This window comes from Neolamprologus multifasciatus, chromosome 9 (genome assembly GCF_963576455.1).
Source record: "Neolamprologus multifasciatus chromosome 9, fNeoMul1.2, whole genome shotgun sequence".
Taxonomy (NCBI): Eukaryota; Metazoa; Chordata; class Actinopteri; order Cichliformes; family Cichlidae; genus Neolamprologus; species Neolamprologus multifasciatus.
Genome location: NC_140447.1, coordinates 7,863,609 through 7,880,508, shown reverse-complemented (window position 1 = coordinate 7,880,508; position 16,900 = coordinate 7,863,609). Strand labels below are relative to the sequence as shown.

Below are 16,900 nucleotides of genomic sequence, written 5' to 3'. Positions count from 1 at the left end.
GTTTTAGGAGCGACCACACACATTCCATCAAGCTGGTCAATGATTCTGAAGAAAGAGAAAGACATGAAAGTGTTGTGAGAAAAGAGGGAATGAAAGAAAAGAATGAACAAGCAAATATAGAAAATCTTAAAAAGTGTTACATTGTGATTTCATTTAGATCTTTCACTAAAGCTAATTTCCTGCTTGAAAGATATATGATAATATCTTTTTAATCATGTTTATTTCTCAGAGCTCCTGCTGTATCAGCCCAGCCAGCACCAGGCTCAATCCAAATACAACCAAACAGGATCAAAGCGTCAATCGATTTCAGCAGTGGCTTTTCATCGCAACTTGCCTTCAGTTTATCTAGGTTTCTTTCCAGGGTCTGAAACCCTTCTACTGTGTGCTCACTCAAATGATTCTCCATGGAAAAAGATCAGTGATGCTAGGGCCAGGTTAACTCACATACATCTATGTGTAGTGTTTCATACATGGATTTATAAATAGAACCCAAGACAAATTTACACTTTACATTGGTGGCTTGTTTTTAAGCCAGAACCAAAAAGAGGAGCACTTTCCAAATCAAACAGAGCCAGAGACAGGTCGTTCTATATTTCATTGAGTCTGAGTGAAGTTTACTTAAGCGTGAGCTGTATTTCATGTAGTATACATGCCTGTTTTCAAAACTGCAGTCAAGGTCTGAGAACTCAAAGAATTACGCCACAGTGCACCCGTTGTCTGGTATAAATAACATGTAACGTGTTCCCCATGTGTGCTTCCACCAACAAGGCCGACATTGAATGCTGTCATAATTACTTAAACACTCCCTAATCACAGTATCTCCGTGACTGGCAACGAGTGAACACTCATCAGGGACGTCCCTTGCGCCATCTGTCTTCCGTTTGCACATAAATCAGTCTAGAGGGATCATAACGTCAGATTTGAGTCGGCTGGGCCTCTTAAATCCGGCCCCAAAACAAAAGTGAAGCGTCATATCGTCCGCCAAAACTGCTCCGTCTTCCCATGAAGCAGGTATGAAATAGATTAGCAATGAAGTTGCAGCCGACAGTGATGGATTAGAGGAGAAGACCACAAACCTTGGAGGCATTAAAACAACGTGTGTTCGCTCTTGTAGCTACACAAGATTCAGGAAGTGTTATGTCATTAACCACACATTGCCTACTGGTTGAGAATGAAAACAAACATGTGAGTATTTCATGGAAAACTTGAAAGTAATCAATGTTTGTTCTGGGTCTTCTGTAGTTATGGATGACCTAAACGACAATGATGATGAGAAAATGATTGTGATGATCAACCAAAGGGGGGTTTAGAGAAAAAGTTTCTTTAGTTGTAATGAAGTCATGTTAACTGACAGGATTGTTGTAGCTAACTGTGTGGTATCATTCATATATCATCGTAATTGTTAGCTAGCCAAACACTGTTTATCACTGGTAATCTGAAAAACAGTGCTAGCTGTGTTGGGTTGAAGCAAGAAATGGCCAAATGTGAGTTATGTTAATTGCTCAGCAAACTGCTGTACACATACACACATGTCTCAAAATAAACTATAGCTGCAGAACATAAAAAGGTGGCTGCAGAAATAAAGAAATGTCTGTTTACAGCTAAGTGTGAAGGCAGAAAGATTCCACGCTTTGGCCTAAATATGATCATCGTGAGAAAACACGGAGAGCGTGATGAACAAATGTAACACATTTTTCCCCATTGTGTGAGACTTACCACAGTAACTGGCTATATTATATCGTGCTGACAATTTTTTTATTGAGCTCCTTGGTTTTTGACTCCAAACAAATGTAATAGGTTCACACAACAGCATTAACAGCCAACTAACAATGGGAATTCTGACATTAGGCTGCATTTGTGTCCACTGCTAATTAAGACGGGTATTGTAGTCCTTAACAGCCTCGTAAAAGCAATGAGGCACAGATGGAAGCTCCGCAAAGCTCGGCGGTATTGAGGGTGAGGTTAAATGAGCAGAGAATAAAGAGTGCTCTGGCCTCTGCTTCACTGTGTTTTCTCACTCATGTAGTCTTGGACAGGGCAGGGTTTAGGTATGTTAGTCTGACCAGCTCAGCTCCTAACAGTGACCGCAGGCCTATAGTAAAACACTAGGAATTAAACCACAACCATATTTAACACAGCAGGTACAATAAACAAAGCTTTTAAAATCTGTCATTAAGCCGGGGATAAAAGGGTAACCTACCTGCATAATTACAAATTTTAAAAACAGGAGATTTCTTGAAGCATCAATGCATGACCAGTTAATGATACCGTGTTTAGATCCTAGACTTGATGTCATTCTTTTGTAAAACCATATGACATCAATGCAAGGTTGGGAATATGTATGTTTGGACCTAATTTAGTAATAACAGTGAGTCAGACACATCACATTTTAAGAGACACCTCATATGAGGCTGTTTGTCTTGTCTGTAAATTATACTGCAAACTTTAAAGATCATGTTAGCTGATTGGATGTACAGAAAGAGACATAGCCTTACAACATAGTATCCTAACCAATCACAAGCAGTGGCTGGTGAGATTGCTCAAAGTGGATGCATAAATCAGTATGTCATGTTTAAAACATGGCATCACCCTTAAGATAAAACCCTTAAGATAAAAAGGAAGACCAGTTCATGTGATGTTATCGAAGTCACGTACTGGGGACCTTGTTTTCTCTGCCAAGAGCCACGTCTTTTTCTCTTTTTCTCCTTTGTGGTTGACAAGCAGCAGCTGTGGTGAAACAGGTCTGATTTGGAGCAGCAATGAGCAGATGGTCAGCTGCAGTGACAAAGAGAAACTGTGATTCTGCAGTGACAGAGCAGCGCTTGACTGTAGGAGGAAGTAAATCAGTTGCAGTATTGGGTAATGCCAGCAGCCAAGATTTGATGAAATGTAATCATGCAAAAAAGCAAACTTAAATATCTTTTAATATGGGTTTCAGGCTTCCTTCGGACCCAATGAGTATTTCTAAAGCTGGGGTACTCCTTCCTCAGACATCTCAAGAGTAAATGGCCAGACATTCTCCTTAACGATTTTCTGATAGGGAGCAGAATTCATGGTTTCACTGAGTATAGCAAGTCATCCATGTCCTGAAGGAGCAAAGCAGGCCCTGACATCACACTATCATCTTCTCTGTTCTGTTGGTTGTTATGAGTTTCTTTGGATGGTGGCATGATGTGTTGTTGTTGTTGGTTTTTTTTAGATTTTTTAGACTACTTCACTTTATTTGACAGGCTTGATTCTTCGATCACCTTCTAATACATTTAATAGTTGCTGAGAAATTTCTAGACCACAGTGTGAAGTGGTTTAACCAACAGGCTAACAACTATCACTATTCCTAGAGCACCAACCTTAGCTTTTCTAATAAAAAGTAAACATAGAGTTAGACCACAAAGTCAAATTAAGCTATTCTCAGTGCCAGCCAGCATCAGCTGACATCTCAGCCAATACTCTTTTAAAACCCCACATAGGGCATGCATGGCTAGGCTTAGTTGCATCTGCAAACCACATTGCAACCCACCTCATCTTTGCTCCATTGTAACTGCCGTTTTTGACTAAATCAACATAAAGAGTTCTCAGCCACACTACGTCCTATATCTTAACTCAGCAGTACAGACGGTTTTCCCACGGTTCCTCACAGTTGTTCCTTGTACATTATTTGCATAACCAAAGCTTTGCTGCGGCTTGGAAACACTTCCTCCCTCTTTTGCTGTGATTTTTCCTGTTTGCCACTGCTATAGAGTGGTAAACTATAGTAAACATTTAAAAGGGATATAATGCGGTTGCAAAAACCTCAACAAACCTCTGATGTACAGTTAAGTTCTACGACTGTTTTTATTCACAGTTACGGTTGCTGGCATCATGGCCTATAAGCTATTGTAGATGGCCAAGGTCATTTGGTTTTGGTCAGGGTCCACTGACAGACAGAGTATTCTCGCAAGTGAAAACACAGCTAATGAACAGAAGAGCTGCCAAAGGTAACTTCAGTGAAATTCACTATAACAAAAACAATGGTTTTCTTGTGCCATTGCTGAAGTGTCTTCTGCACTTGACTACAGTAGAATTGTCTTGTAATCACAGACATAGCTTTTGATAAATGAACAGTAGGCTGTGTCTGTTTCTGTTAACCCAATCCCAGCTGAAGTAATTACGTGATGGCAAGAGCAACATTACACAAAACTGCCCGAAGCGGCTTTTACTGCAAGGACTGGAAGTTTATCTGAAGACGCAGGAACCACAGTGGAGCTTCTGTGGAGCAGATTTTCTTTTTTTAGGATTGATTGTTTGCCTTTTCCTGTTTTCATTCATCTGTTGTAGTCATAACCAAGTGACCAAGTCTAACCAAGTGTAGAAAGATGAAATTGTGCTTTATAGATGTTTTATAGCGTTTTTAGGCAGGCTGAAGTGAAAGTAAGATATTACAGGAATGATGAACTTAGAAAGAGAAAGCTATCTGCTGAGATTGAAATTAACAGATAAATCAATCTATTTTTTTTAAATGTTGTAGAGCATTGGATGACTTAGGTGAGCAGAGAGTGTCTGTGAGGTAAGGAGAAGTATCATTTAGCCAGGCAATTATGGTCTGCTCATCATAGGGCTGGAACAGAGGTAAGATGGAGGTAGTCAGTAATTGGAAGCGAACCCCACAATCTTGACCCCGAGCATTACTGCTCTGGCAAACACAGTCCGCAACTTGGCAGTTGTGACTTTCCATTGCAAAGTTATTCCCTCACCCTTTTGTTGAGGCTTTTTACAGGATTTTTGTGTGTCCATAACACCTCAGTATACAGACTCAAGGAGCCACATCTGGATGCATCCATAAATCTGCACAAAATAATGTTGCAGTGTTTCCAAGCAGGCTTTCTACTAACGTTTTCCTCATACATATAGCTTTGACCCAGGCATCGTGGTACTCCTATGAATAACATGAGGTTATGGCAATGTGGCTTTTTGACAAACGCACTTACATTATGAATTTAATTATATTTCAGGACATCAATCATCTTTCATTTTGATCCATCATTAATCAAGAAAATGGCTAATAAGTGCTGCTCCTTGTCTTGATTGCAAGTCTTCCCTGCCTCATTCTCTACTGTCCAGAGCATGCAAAGCATCAGTCACAGTGTTGTATCCAGGTGTGTGGCAGACGGCATGAGAACCCCATCTCAAGACTCTGGAGACAGATGTGCACTGGAGTGTAGCTTTATTGCTGAGTTACATATGCTTAGAATCCTACACAAACTGGGGCATGACTACGAACAGAACACAGAGAGTGACAGGAAGACCAACAACAATGTGACAAAGAACTAAGTAAACTGAGGGCTTAAATAAACACAATGGGCAATCAGGGAGACACAAGGTAACACAGGTGAACCAAATCAGACTAACGAGAAAGGGAAGTCGAACTGAACATAATGCACACAGTACAAGAGACTGTCACAATAAAACAGGAAGCTGATGGCTCAGGCACAGGAAGACGGGGAAAGAAACACTGAGACGAGACTGACTAAATATCGAGAGCAAGGGACGCAGAGAGCAGAGAGAGAGACAGAGGGTGACATAACACAGACGAGACCAAGACAACCAGGAGGCAAAAGGGAGCTGACTTAATGAAAAAGTAGCTAAGAGTGCTGTTGTTTGCAGTGGGCCACAGGCTCTGTTTCATCTGACTATGAACTTAATGAAAGAAAAGAGAAGAAAACAGACTCTGCCTCTCATTATTGCTGTAACAAAACATATTCCAAAATGATTTTCATTTCAGTACGCCACTCAGCCTCTGATTGATTCTGAAATGAGCAAATGCCCCCAAAACCCTGTTACCATTAACAGCCTTTCCTTTTTGACAGTAATGGCTCTGTCGCTTCATTCCAAGCTTTTGCCTGACCTAGACATTTTAAGTGATTCAAATAAGCCTGAGAGAGTACGAAAAAACAGATCCACTTACAGATTCAAGTGGGCATTAAAAACATTTGCTGTGCATCACGCTGGTTTCCTCCCGAAGAGGTGGCCAATTTCACCTTCATTCATATCCAACTGTGCATGTCATCCAAAAAACAAAATATAACACAGCACACACGGGAACCAAACCACAAAGTGAGAGAACTCTATTCATATTACGGCCTGTTGATACTCTTACTAAGATACCTTTGTGACATGTTAAATTTAGAGTGAGGGCAACCAAAGTGTTTTTTAGTGTTTGTAAATGAAGTGTCACTAAATGTGCTTTACATAAGATTAATGGCATCATTATAATTACTTCTATTATTGTTATTATCAGTAGCGGGATAACTGTTTTACATAGTAACAGTGTGACAAGTCATTAAGTATGGCAGAGAGCCTGTACTGGCAGCAAGTGTATTAAGCTGCCACATTACTCATGGCAGTTAGGATGTTTTATCACCATGCCAAGCTGCAGTTAGCCTGGTTCCCAATTTTAGTTGTTTTTTTAAAGCCTTATTTGTTAAGAAATGACTCAAACATCTTATTTTGTTCCATGAAGAGGGAACTTCTCTCTTTAGCAGTTATGCTTCTATCATTAAGTATAAAGTGTGTGTTAAAGAGATACTGATTTGTCCATCTTGTTCTAAAAGGATAATATTGTCGTAGTTTTGCTTCAAGTGAAGGTATTCACGCTAACTCAGTGTGGCAGCAGACCCTCCAGTTTCAGTTGGGAGGACTTAACCTAGACTTTAAATGCAGGATATCATTGTGTCAGTTATGATATATGAAGTGCAGAAAGCCTTGCGAGTGCTACTGAACCCTTTTTCTTGTTATTTTTAGAATTCCACTGAAATCTGAACTACACATAAGAAAAAAGGGATTTTCACATAGTCTTACCTCTGGAAAAAGACTTCAACTTCGTATAGTACTTTTTTTTTTATCATAGCAATTATTACAACAGACTAGCTTATCAGCTCCTTTGCTAAACTGAAAGGACTTGATTCTGAATTGATTAATGTGGTACCAAGGTGTTAAGTCACTGCTTGCTGTATATTATAGTCCCACACTCACAGTGACTAAGAGAATAAATAAAACTAAATTGTTCTTTTAAGAGAGTACTAGTGGATATGTGTTGAGCTGCCAGGCCATGCTCTGAGGACATTGTTTATTTAAGAGGGAAAATTACTGAGTTAAAAATCATCTGACACTAAAGTGCAAGTCCAAAACCATCGCACAAATGTCATTACTATAGGAACCAGGCTAGATGACACTTAAACAAACCCCTGCCTATCAAGACAAATGATTAAAGGCTCTGTCAGCCTGCATCTACTGACATTAGAAAATCAGAGAAAGTCAGTCTGCGGCTGATTCTTTCAGTATGCCCATTTTTGGTTCATTTCTAAAAGGCCCTAACCAGCACATCACTTATGTCTATAAAATCAGCACGCACGCTTGATCCTTTGTTAGCAGTGGAAAAGACTGAAATCTAAAAGCAAAGACTTACATAAAAGATCAGAGCGGATAGAATCCGTACAAAAACTTTACATTTTATACAAATAATGACTTCAAGGAGAGACAATAGTAAAGGAGAGATATGACAACAGCATGCGAGTGGAAAAAGTGACACAGCTAGTCGTGAATGACTGAAAGCCCCCATAAAAATAACATGTGGTGATGGTATAACATCCCTGATGCACGCAAGTTAGTGTTCTATATCCATCGCTGCTATTGATGTATTCACAGACTGCTGTTAACAACATCTTCCTGGGAAACATAAGATCCAAAAGTAATGGGCACATGTGGATAATGCAATGGTTTACTGCTATCAACCAGCTTTTCCACTGAGGGTCATCAAGTGATTTGTCAAAGTCATACTAATTGTTGTCACTGCTTAGGTTTCCTTGATCATGCCTGAAATCTGAATGTCAGTCCTGTAGCTCTCCTGTAGTTACACAAAAATAAACAGATCACATAACCATGAATGATACCACTGGTCTGAAGTTTTGAACTTTATTGTGACTTTTATTATCATTTTCGCAGCTCAGCTCAAATATATTTGTTAATCTTATATCACTGGTTGTTTTAGTTTCACTGTCTAGACCAGGGGTCAGCAACCCGCGGCTCCGGAGCCGCATGCGGCTCTTTAGTCTTTATTTTGCGGTTCCGGGTGGTTTGGGAAAATAAATTAGAAGTATTTAGCTGAAGTGTAATTTATGTTAGTTCTTTTTTTTAACTTGTAGTTCTAAATTGGAAGATTATTGTGATTTTGAAATGTAAAAATAAAATTATATTTTATTATTTTTTCATCGCTCAAAATAATAATAATAAAAATAAGCGTCACACTTGCGGAAACCGCTATACCCGCCGAAACGCTGTGCATTTATCGAGACTTTCGACCCCAGGTAGGCCAATTATGGATCTTCGGATCCACATTATGTCAGCAGCTGTTCTCCACCATGACCTATGTTAAAACAAACACCGCTCACGCCTCACAGACGACAGCTTACAGTCCTGCGTAAAGATGAAAGCCCCGATTTGCAGACGCTGTGCGCAGAGGTTCAGGAGCATAAATCTTATATCATATCACGACAGACCCGACGATGTTTGCATGAACATGCTTTTCAGCATCTCTTTATTGACCGCTTTTCACACAAGGTCGCTGTACGCATACAGCCGACTGTAGCTTTGCAGCTCACAGCCCGACACACACCAACACAACAGCAGAGAGAGCACAGACTTTAAGGCTGCGAGGCGTGATTGCGGGTGCCGCTTAGATGCGTCCGCCTCCCCTGCAGCAGCGCTGCAGACCACGCCCCGCCACACACATTAACCAGGTAAAATACATATTTAGGCAGAATTTTGCAAATATCTATTTTTTTAGCAGCATTGTGCTTTTTTCCAATTATTTTTTAAAAGTCAGGTCAAAGCTCCAAAAGCCCAAAGGCGATATAAGGGTGGCGGCTCACAACAGTTTTTGTTTGCTACATGGATCATTTTAGTTCAGCTGGGTGTCTTTCCTTTTGTTATATTTCTTTAAGAGTTCAAAATGTGTTAATTACATAAATAAAATGTAATTTTCTCTGTAGCACTTCATGGATTTCATAAGAAACACAGCTTATTTGCTCTGTGGATTCTTTTAAAAAGCAGTTAAACGCTTTTCTTTTCAAACAAGCCTTTTGTTGATCTACGTATTTTAGATTCTTTACATTATTTACATTTGATCTTTTACATTGTGTATAATGTCTATTGATTGTATTGTTTATTTTAATATTTGTGTACAGCGCTTTGTGGCTGCCTGTCTGTGAAAAGCGCTTAATAAATAAACTTTACTTACTTACTTTAGTTGCTCACACAAAGCATAAAGGTAAAAAAAACATTATATACAATGTTATCTTAATTTTAGATATCAAAAAGTATTTGCGGCTCTTTGGGTGTTAAAGGTTGCAGACCCCTGGTCTAGACTGTTAGATGTGTAGCATTTAATAGAAGAAAAGTGTACAAGCATAATGAAATCACAATTGTTTAAACTTTTAAGGTGCCAAAGGGCACCTTATCTGATTGTAATGCGAATACTTGAAACATCCACCACACACTGGGAGCACTTTTCAATTAACTTTACATATAAGCAGAATTAATGAAATAAAAAACAAAGCGGGGATTTCTTGTGAAATAACCTGTCAGACAGGAGTTATTATTTAAAGCCGAGTATTTTAATGTCTGAAAAATGTGTTTCGATGGGGATCAATAAAACTTCATGGAAAGACCGTATCCAACAATCATCGAATCATCGCCTTTTAATACTGCCTGCACTTACTAATTCAAGCAAAGACAGAAATGGAAGATTCCAGATCTGTGCTCCCCTTCCAGCAGTCAGAGCTATTATACACAAACTGCTGACTCGTCCTTCTGATGTACTTGATGTCAGAAGCATGTCCGTCTGACAGACAATTTCACCACTTAATACTTAATCTGAACATTGAGTGTGTTTGTATCTTTATCTTTTCCTTTTCTTTCTTATAAAGTGTCTTATTGTGTGCTCTGTTCAATCATCTCAAAGAAAGTCGATGAACAAAAAAGCAAATGCAATGTCAGATAAAATTCTGTCAAACTACCACTGGAGAACAGAATTTACAGGAGATGCACCAAGTTTTGTTTTCAGAGTAGCGCTTGTTGCTGCACCTGCTGCACTACCCCCAAATCAGCTAATACCAGAGTGATGGCCTAGTCTCTACAGCAAGCCAGGACTATGAAGATTCTTAGCATGTCATCATCCAAGTTAGCTGATTGATGCTATAGTAGTGTTTGCTGATGGTAGGTTCAAACAATGCCCTGCTCCATACAAGTTAATGATAGGCAGGCAAAGAAGCCAAAGTATTGCTTTTAGTGTGGAACTGCTACTGACTGCAAAAGAAAAGCAACTTCTTCTAGGGTAGGTCATGATTACACCTGCACTTTGGTCCAAAGTGAAATTCAGACAGATTTACTTGGGGCACATTGGTTCACATCTAATTTATTGAGCACTTGAGTCGTACAGAGATACTGTTAAATGTTAAAGTCACATATGCAGCTTAGGTCTTTAAATTATTTTTTGATGACACTGCAACTCAGGAGCATAAAGGGATCAGGAACATTAAGCTCTGGGCATATAATCCATGTCATTGAGATCAGCTCATTGTTGGTTCTGGACTTTCAATAAATGTATATGCAATAAAAAACAAAGGGAAATGGTTAGCCTTCTCATTTCCTTTGCAGTATATGTTTTAACACTTTTAATAGATGGTTAATTCAATATAGAATTATATATTGTGCAGAGTATGACTTGACAAATTGTTGTCAATCCTAGGCCCCTCTCACCTCTGATGCATATTCCTGTAGGTTGCCAGTCACTGGAATAAGCATTTTCTGAAGTGGAGACTTGAGCTGGGGTCCCAGCAGAGGAATACCCCCAGCCTTACATATGGTTTGTAATGCTAAAGCCCCACAACAGGCCACCTCTATATCGTCCTCCTGGTTGGGAATCAGGCTGCCTAAATTAGGAAGGCAGTCCAGCAGCTTTACCTGATTGGAGATATAGACACCCCTAAACTTACATGTAGACAGACAGATAAAGCCATGTAAAATCTCTACATAGAAACTCGGTGAGACTGACATAAATTCAGGAACTAAACTGAAACGTTTGCCTGCAAGATTTGGGTAATAATTGATGGTTCCAGATGGAAATAGCAAGTTTTTGGCCCTGATTACAGGTGTAATTAAAGTTCTATTACCACTGGGTCTGAGAGGATGAAAACACCAGAGATGCTAGGAGTGGAAAACTGTCAGGATAGATGTTGATGTTAGGTCTGAAAAGCCCAGTGTGACCATTTATGGCCATCATTCTGTGTTCTAATCCATAGTTCCTGGCCAGCAAGACAGACCAGGCAAAGCTATTACGGACTGCACAGTTCAAAGGTGGTCTTGTAGCATAGCGTGAAATTAATCTGCCTCCGTGAGCAACTTGCACATGAGAACATCCGATTTGGGGCTGAGGAAAATATACAAGGCATGGTGGCTTTAATCAAAGGTCCCTCCGTCAACAAACATGAATGCAGGTTAGAGGATGTAGGAGACATTCTATCTGGTACCCAGCACCCACTTTCTAATTTTAAAAAACTGGATGACCACTATCGGGCATTTACTGTGTGAAAAGGGAAAATAATTCTTTGATTCAAGGAAGCTAAAACAACAACAACATTTTTTACCCTTTGAACTATGTTAATATATGGATTTCATCAGAATAAAACACAAATTTTCACAAACGTTTTCAAATTTTCTGAAGTTAGTACAAAAAAATACTACATCATAAACAAGCTGACCTGTTTTCAAGGAAAATCTGCTACTGTTGGAGATTTTTCATAATTACCAGTACAGAAAAATCAGGCTGAAATCTGCAGTGTTTTTCCTGCTGCATTCCTCACCATGGGATTGTAGAGCTTGAGCCATGTCACACTCTGAACTTACATTTTACTGTGCTTACACTCACCAGTTTATTGATACCACCATATAACCTGACATTTCTTCTTGCTCTGCAGAACTTGGCCACGTTAGCGATGGTCTCGGCAGCTAAGGCCTTCAGTTCCTTGACTGGTGAGTCTAGGATCTTCACTATGCTCTGCACGCCTTTCATGTCAAGAATAACCGATGGATTAGAGATCCGATCTAATCACAAGAACACACATTAATATTAAATATGACTAGTTAAAAATTTTATTTTATGATATTTTATGACTTTTATGACCACCTAAAGACCAGCCTTTAGGTGGTCGTTAGCAGCCAAATACTCATTTACACAATGTTGCAGTACAACCAAGTTGAAAAGCACCAACCCACACATATCATTAGGAATGCTATAGAATAATTGCTACCCCATTTTTTAAACAGCATGCTTTCTACCTTGCACTCATGTTTCTAAAACTAAAACACAAGCTGGCACACATGGCCAGCTCTGTTCATGCCAGCAGGCCGTGCAGGTCCAACTTTGTCATGGCTACTCACTTTGCATTTGTGTTCATCTGTATCCAGCAAGTTAAGGAGGACTTTAAGGCCACCTGTGTCCTGGATAGCCATTTGGCATGACTCCTGCATCAAATTAAAGTCCATCATGGCACAAAGAGTGTCAACAGTGACTATCTGGTCACCATCCTGAAACAATCATTTCAAACACAAATGAATTAAAAAGTAGGAGAGGAGGAAATAACTGAACATTAAGAAAAGCCTCCCTCCATTCCCCCGGACTTCTCCTTCCTCTTACACTCATTGTGTTATTTCTCTTTATAATGCTACTCCTGCTGTTTTGTTTATGCCATGGTCTTGTTCTGTATGTGTTTAGCGTTGTCGTGGTTAACACTGATGGAAAGAAATAATTTGCCAACAAAGAGCACTGTGCTCTGGTTTCATGCAAAAAAGGACAGTATTAACACTGAAACCCTGACACTAATTTTAAGTTAGAATTCAAAAGTTGTGTGTTTTGTCAGTTGCTATATACACACAAATCAATTTAGACCAGTGATTAGCAACTTAGTAACTACAACACTACTCAGTCAACAAGTGGTTTGAGGGAGGAAAGTCTGGTCTTTGATTTAAATTCAAGCCCCTCGACAAATGTGGGAGAGGAAGTGGAACTGATTAGATTTTATTGCCACTTAATTTCAATGTGTACACAAAAAACAGAAAAAAAGAAGAAAGAAACAATACGGACTTAAAATAGTGCATGTGTGGTCAAATGCTGTCATGCGCCGCAGTTGCAGAACCTTAATTTTATTTTATTGTTTTTTCCTTAAATTTAGAGTCCAAATACTTGTTTTTGTTGGTTTTTTCATATACTCTTTACATAAATCCGCATAATGTCCTAGCTGTGGATGGATGATGACAGCATTACAGCACTTGAAATACCAGCGTTACAGTTCTTGCTTTGTGATGGTTAAATGCAGGCAGTGGTGGTGTTTTGTTTGTTTATGACTGTATTTAGTCTGAATTACATGCAGTTATGTAGCAAACTTGGTTCACATACAATGTTTTCCATCATGACATTGAGTGTTCACAGCAAAAAATGCAAAAGTTTTATTCAGCTTTGACATTCATTTCAATTCAACTTTATTTATATATCATCAAATCACATCAACAGTTGCCTCAAGGCGCTTTATATTGTAAGGTAAAGACCCTACAACAATGCAGAGAAAACCCCAGCAGCCAGATGAGCCCGAGTGGGAATAAACAATCCCTTTTAACCAAAAGAAACCTCTGACAGAACCAGGCGCAGGGAGGCTTAGGGTTGGGGGTCAGGCATGTCACTGAAACGTCCAGTCTAAAATATTCTTGCAAGTGAACCATCAAATATTGCTCCCTTTATTGCACTGATTAAAACATGACACTGATAGATTCTCCTATAGTAACTTCAAGGCTGCCTCTATGATTCGAGGCAAACTTTGCACAAACAACTGTGAGACTTCACGAGTTATTTCACGCAAAAACAGGACATGAATCTATCATGTTCTGCTAACAGCTACCCATATATGTAGAAAACAGCCAGCGAGTTTTAAGCAGCTGTTGGAGGGGCTGGCTGATCTGGTCAGGCCTATAGCACGGTCTCAGTGTTTGATCATATCTCGCTCACAAAGCAGTACTCAGCAGGATAACAGGCACATGTGTTCCCCATATCATGACGCGAGCCTAAATGTGAACCATTTGTCCATTAACAGCAGTGGATCTACTGCTTCCTTTGTCTCCTTCACTCTCACTCTTCAAAGGGTTCGGCGGGCGAGTTTCGTACCTTGTAAAAACAACAAAAAAAGCTGTGTTTAGGAGTGAAAGCTGGGAGAAAAACAGATCATGTGCTTTCAGTTTTGGTAGCTTTGGTCTTGAAGTATTGTCGACATTCTTTAAAATACTGACAACATCTGACAATCTTTTATGGAGAAAGATCTTTGACTTTCTCCAAGCGTGATACAGGCAGATGCTCAAGATGGAACAAATTCAACCACCATTCGACCTCAGAACAAGAAATTCAAAGTAGTTCCAGCAAGTTTAATATCTGTTTCATGAGGCCTGGTGAGTGTTTGCATGTTTGGAGGGGGCAAAGACAAGTGAGTCAACAATGTGTAACAACAGCAGTCACGCAAATTCTGCTACATGGTTCACCAGTAGGCTGCAAAGGTCTTTAATATCAAAAGGAAAAGAAGCCATAGGCGAGTTAAGACCCTTTTTTTTTTATCAGAGCACCCCTAAAGATAACTATTAAGAGTATTAACAATAGTTTATTTTAGTATTATTTTCTGGAATTATCTTCAAATGTTAGACTTTCCTAATTTTCCTATTAACGACAGTACAGGATAGATTGATATCATGTTAAAGTCTCTCACACAAAAGGTGTTGGTGTTTTAGCAGCGTCTTTTATCATTAGCCTAATAACTGTCGTTGTTGCTGCAGAAAGAAGATGCTGAGGTAATTTCATGACACACATCAGTGGTCAGTGTTGGGAAGGTTACTTTTAAAATGTATTCCATTACAGAATACAGAATACATGCCCCAAAATGTATTCTGTAACGTATTCCATTACGTTACTCAATGAGAGTAACGTATTCTGAATACTTTGGATTACTTAATATATTATCATGCTGTTTACAACTACGTGAATGTACTATTGCTGTGATTTATTACTGTTACTGAAGGTCCGCGGCTCCGAACCGTAGTAAAGGGACCTCTGGCTAATACGGTGGGTTCTGTGTCGGGCTCGTAGCCGAAAACTAGCTTTACTTTGTTGCCTGGGTCAACTTTGCTAGCGAGAGACAGAGAGAGGTGTTGAAAGGCTGCTTCAAAGGAACTTATTGTTTTTGGAGGAAAACACGAACACGGTGTACAGTCCAGTCTTAATAGCTTACTTACAACTGGGCTCGTCTGGCACTCTTCTTGGCTGCAGTGGTTATTATTATATTTACATGCTTCCAGCTCCCGTTTTTGCTCGATGACAGCTCGTACTTTTCCTTTTTCTCCCTCCCTCGCTCGCTCACAGACACATAACGTGTATGGCAGTCCATTCTCCCTGCAGCACGGACTACACTGCCTATGATGCTACATTCTTTAGAGCTATACCTGTAGCATTCTGCCTATTAGCTTAGCACAACAACAACAACAAGAAGGCGCTCTCTCACCCAGGAAACACGCAGAGAGAGAGAGAGCGTCACCCTGTAACCATGGCAACCGTAACGCTGCCACCTGGAACAACAGAACGTAGCTGTCAAACAAAACCCAAACAGTCCTGACCCGCGACAATATGAAACAGGGAAGTACCGCCGTGTAATCCATTTATTTCAACAAAGTGACTGTATTCTAAATACCACCTTTTTAAACGGTAACTGTAACGGAATACAGTTACTCATATTTTGTATTTTAAATACGTAACGGCGGTACATGTATTCCGTTACTAATAGGCAGAATGCTACAGGTATAGCTCTAAAGAATGTAGCATCATGGGCAGTGTAGACCGTGCTGCAGGGAGAATGGACTGCCATACATGTTATGTGTCTGTGAGCGAGGGAGGGAGAAAAAGGAAAAGTACGAGCTGTCATCGAGCAAAAACGGGAGCTGGAAGCATGTAAATATAATAATAACCACTGCAGCCAAGAAGAGAGCCTGACGAGCCCAGTTGTAAGTAAGCTATTAAGACTCGACTGTACGCTGTGTTCGTGTTTTCCTCCGAAACAATAAGTTCCGTTGGAGCAGCCTTTCAACGCCTCTCTCTGTCTCTCGCTAGCAAAGTTGACCCAGACAACAAAGTAAAGCTAGTTTTCAGCTACGAGCCGATACAGAACCCACCATATTAGCCAGAGGTCCCTTTACTACGGTTCGGAGCCGCGGACCTTCAGTAACAGTAATAATCACAGCAATAGTACATTCATGTAGTTGTAAACAGCATGATAATATATTAAGTAATCCAAAGTATTCAGAATACGTTACTCTCATTGAGTAACGTAACAGAATACGTTACAGAATACATTTTGGGGCATGTATTCTGTATTCTGTAATGGAATACACTTTAAAAGTAACCTTCCCAACACTGCACATCGCTGTGGAGGAATTTTGGTCCACTCTTCTTTGCAGACTTGATTGAATTCAGTCATACTGTAGAGTTTTCAGGCATGAACGACCTGTTTAAGGCTATGCCAAAGCATTTCAATTGGATTCAAGTCTGGATTGGACCACTCCAAAACCTTCAATTTGTGTTTTGAGCCATTCAGAGACAGACTTGCAGGTGTATTGTTGGGTCATTGTTCTGCTGCATAACCCAAATTCTCTTGAGCTTTGAGACACAAACCGATCATCCAACATTTTCCTTCATAATTTTCTGGTAGAGAGGAGAATTCATGGTTCCATCAATAGCGTAAAATTGCACAGGTCCTGAAGCAGCAAAGCAGCCCCAGACTATCAT

The 16,900-nt window shown here is 39.8% G+C and overlaps 1 protein-coding gene across 1 annotated transcript; it reads right to left on the bottom strand.

The window, feature by feature from the left end:
• Positions 1 to 9,422: 9,422 nt before the first annotated feature.
• On the bottom strand, positions 9,423 to 15,892 carry LOC146510967 (uncharacterized). Its single transcript, XM_085172943.1, has 3 exons — positions 12,472 to 15,892; positions 11,960 to 12,135; positions 9,423 to 10,995 (listed from the first exon to the last, which is right to left on the bottom strand). Exons 1-3 carry the CDS (start codon positions 12,476 to 12,478, stop codon positions 10,777 to 10,779), a joined length of 402 nt encoding a protein of 133 aa, XP_085029069.1. The 5' UTR covers positions 12,479 to 15,892; the 3' UTR covers positions 9,423 to 10,776.
• Between the last annotated feature and the right edge of the window lie 1,008 nt (positions 15,893 to 16,900).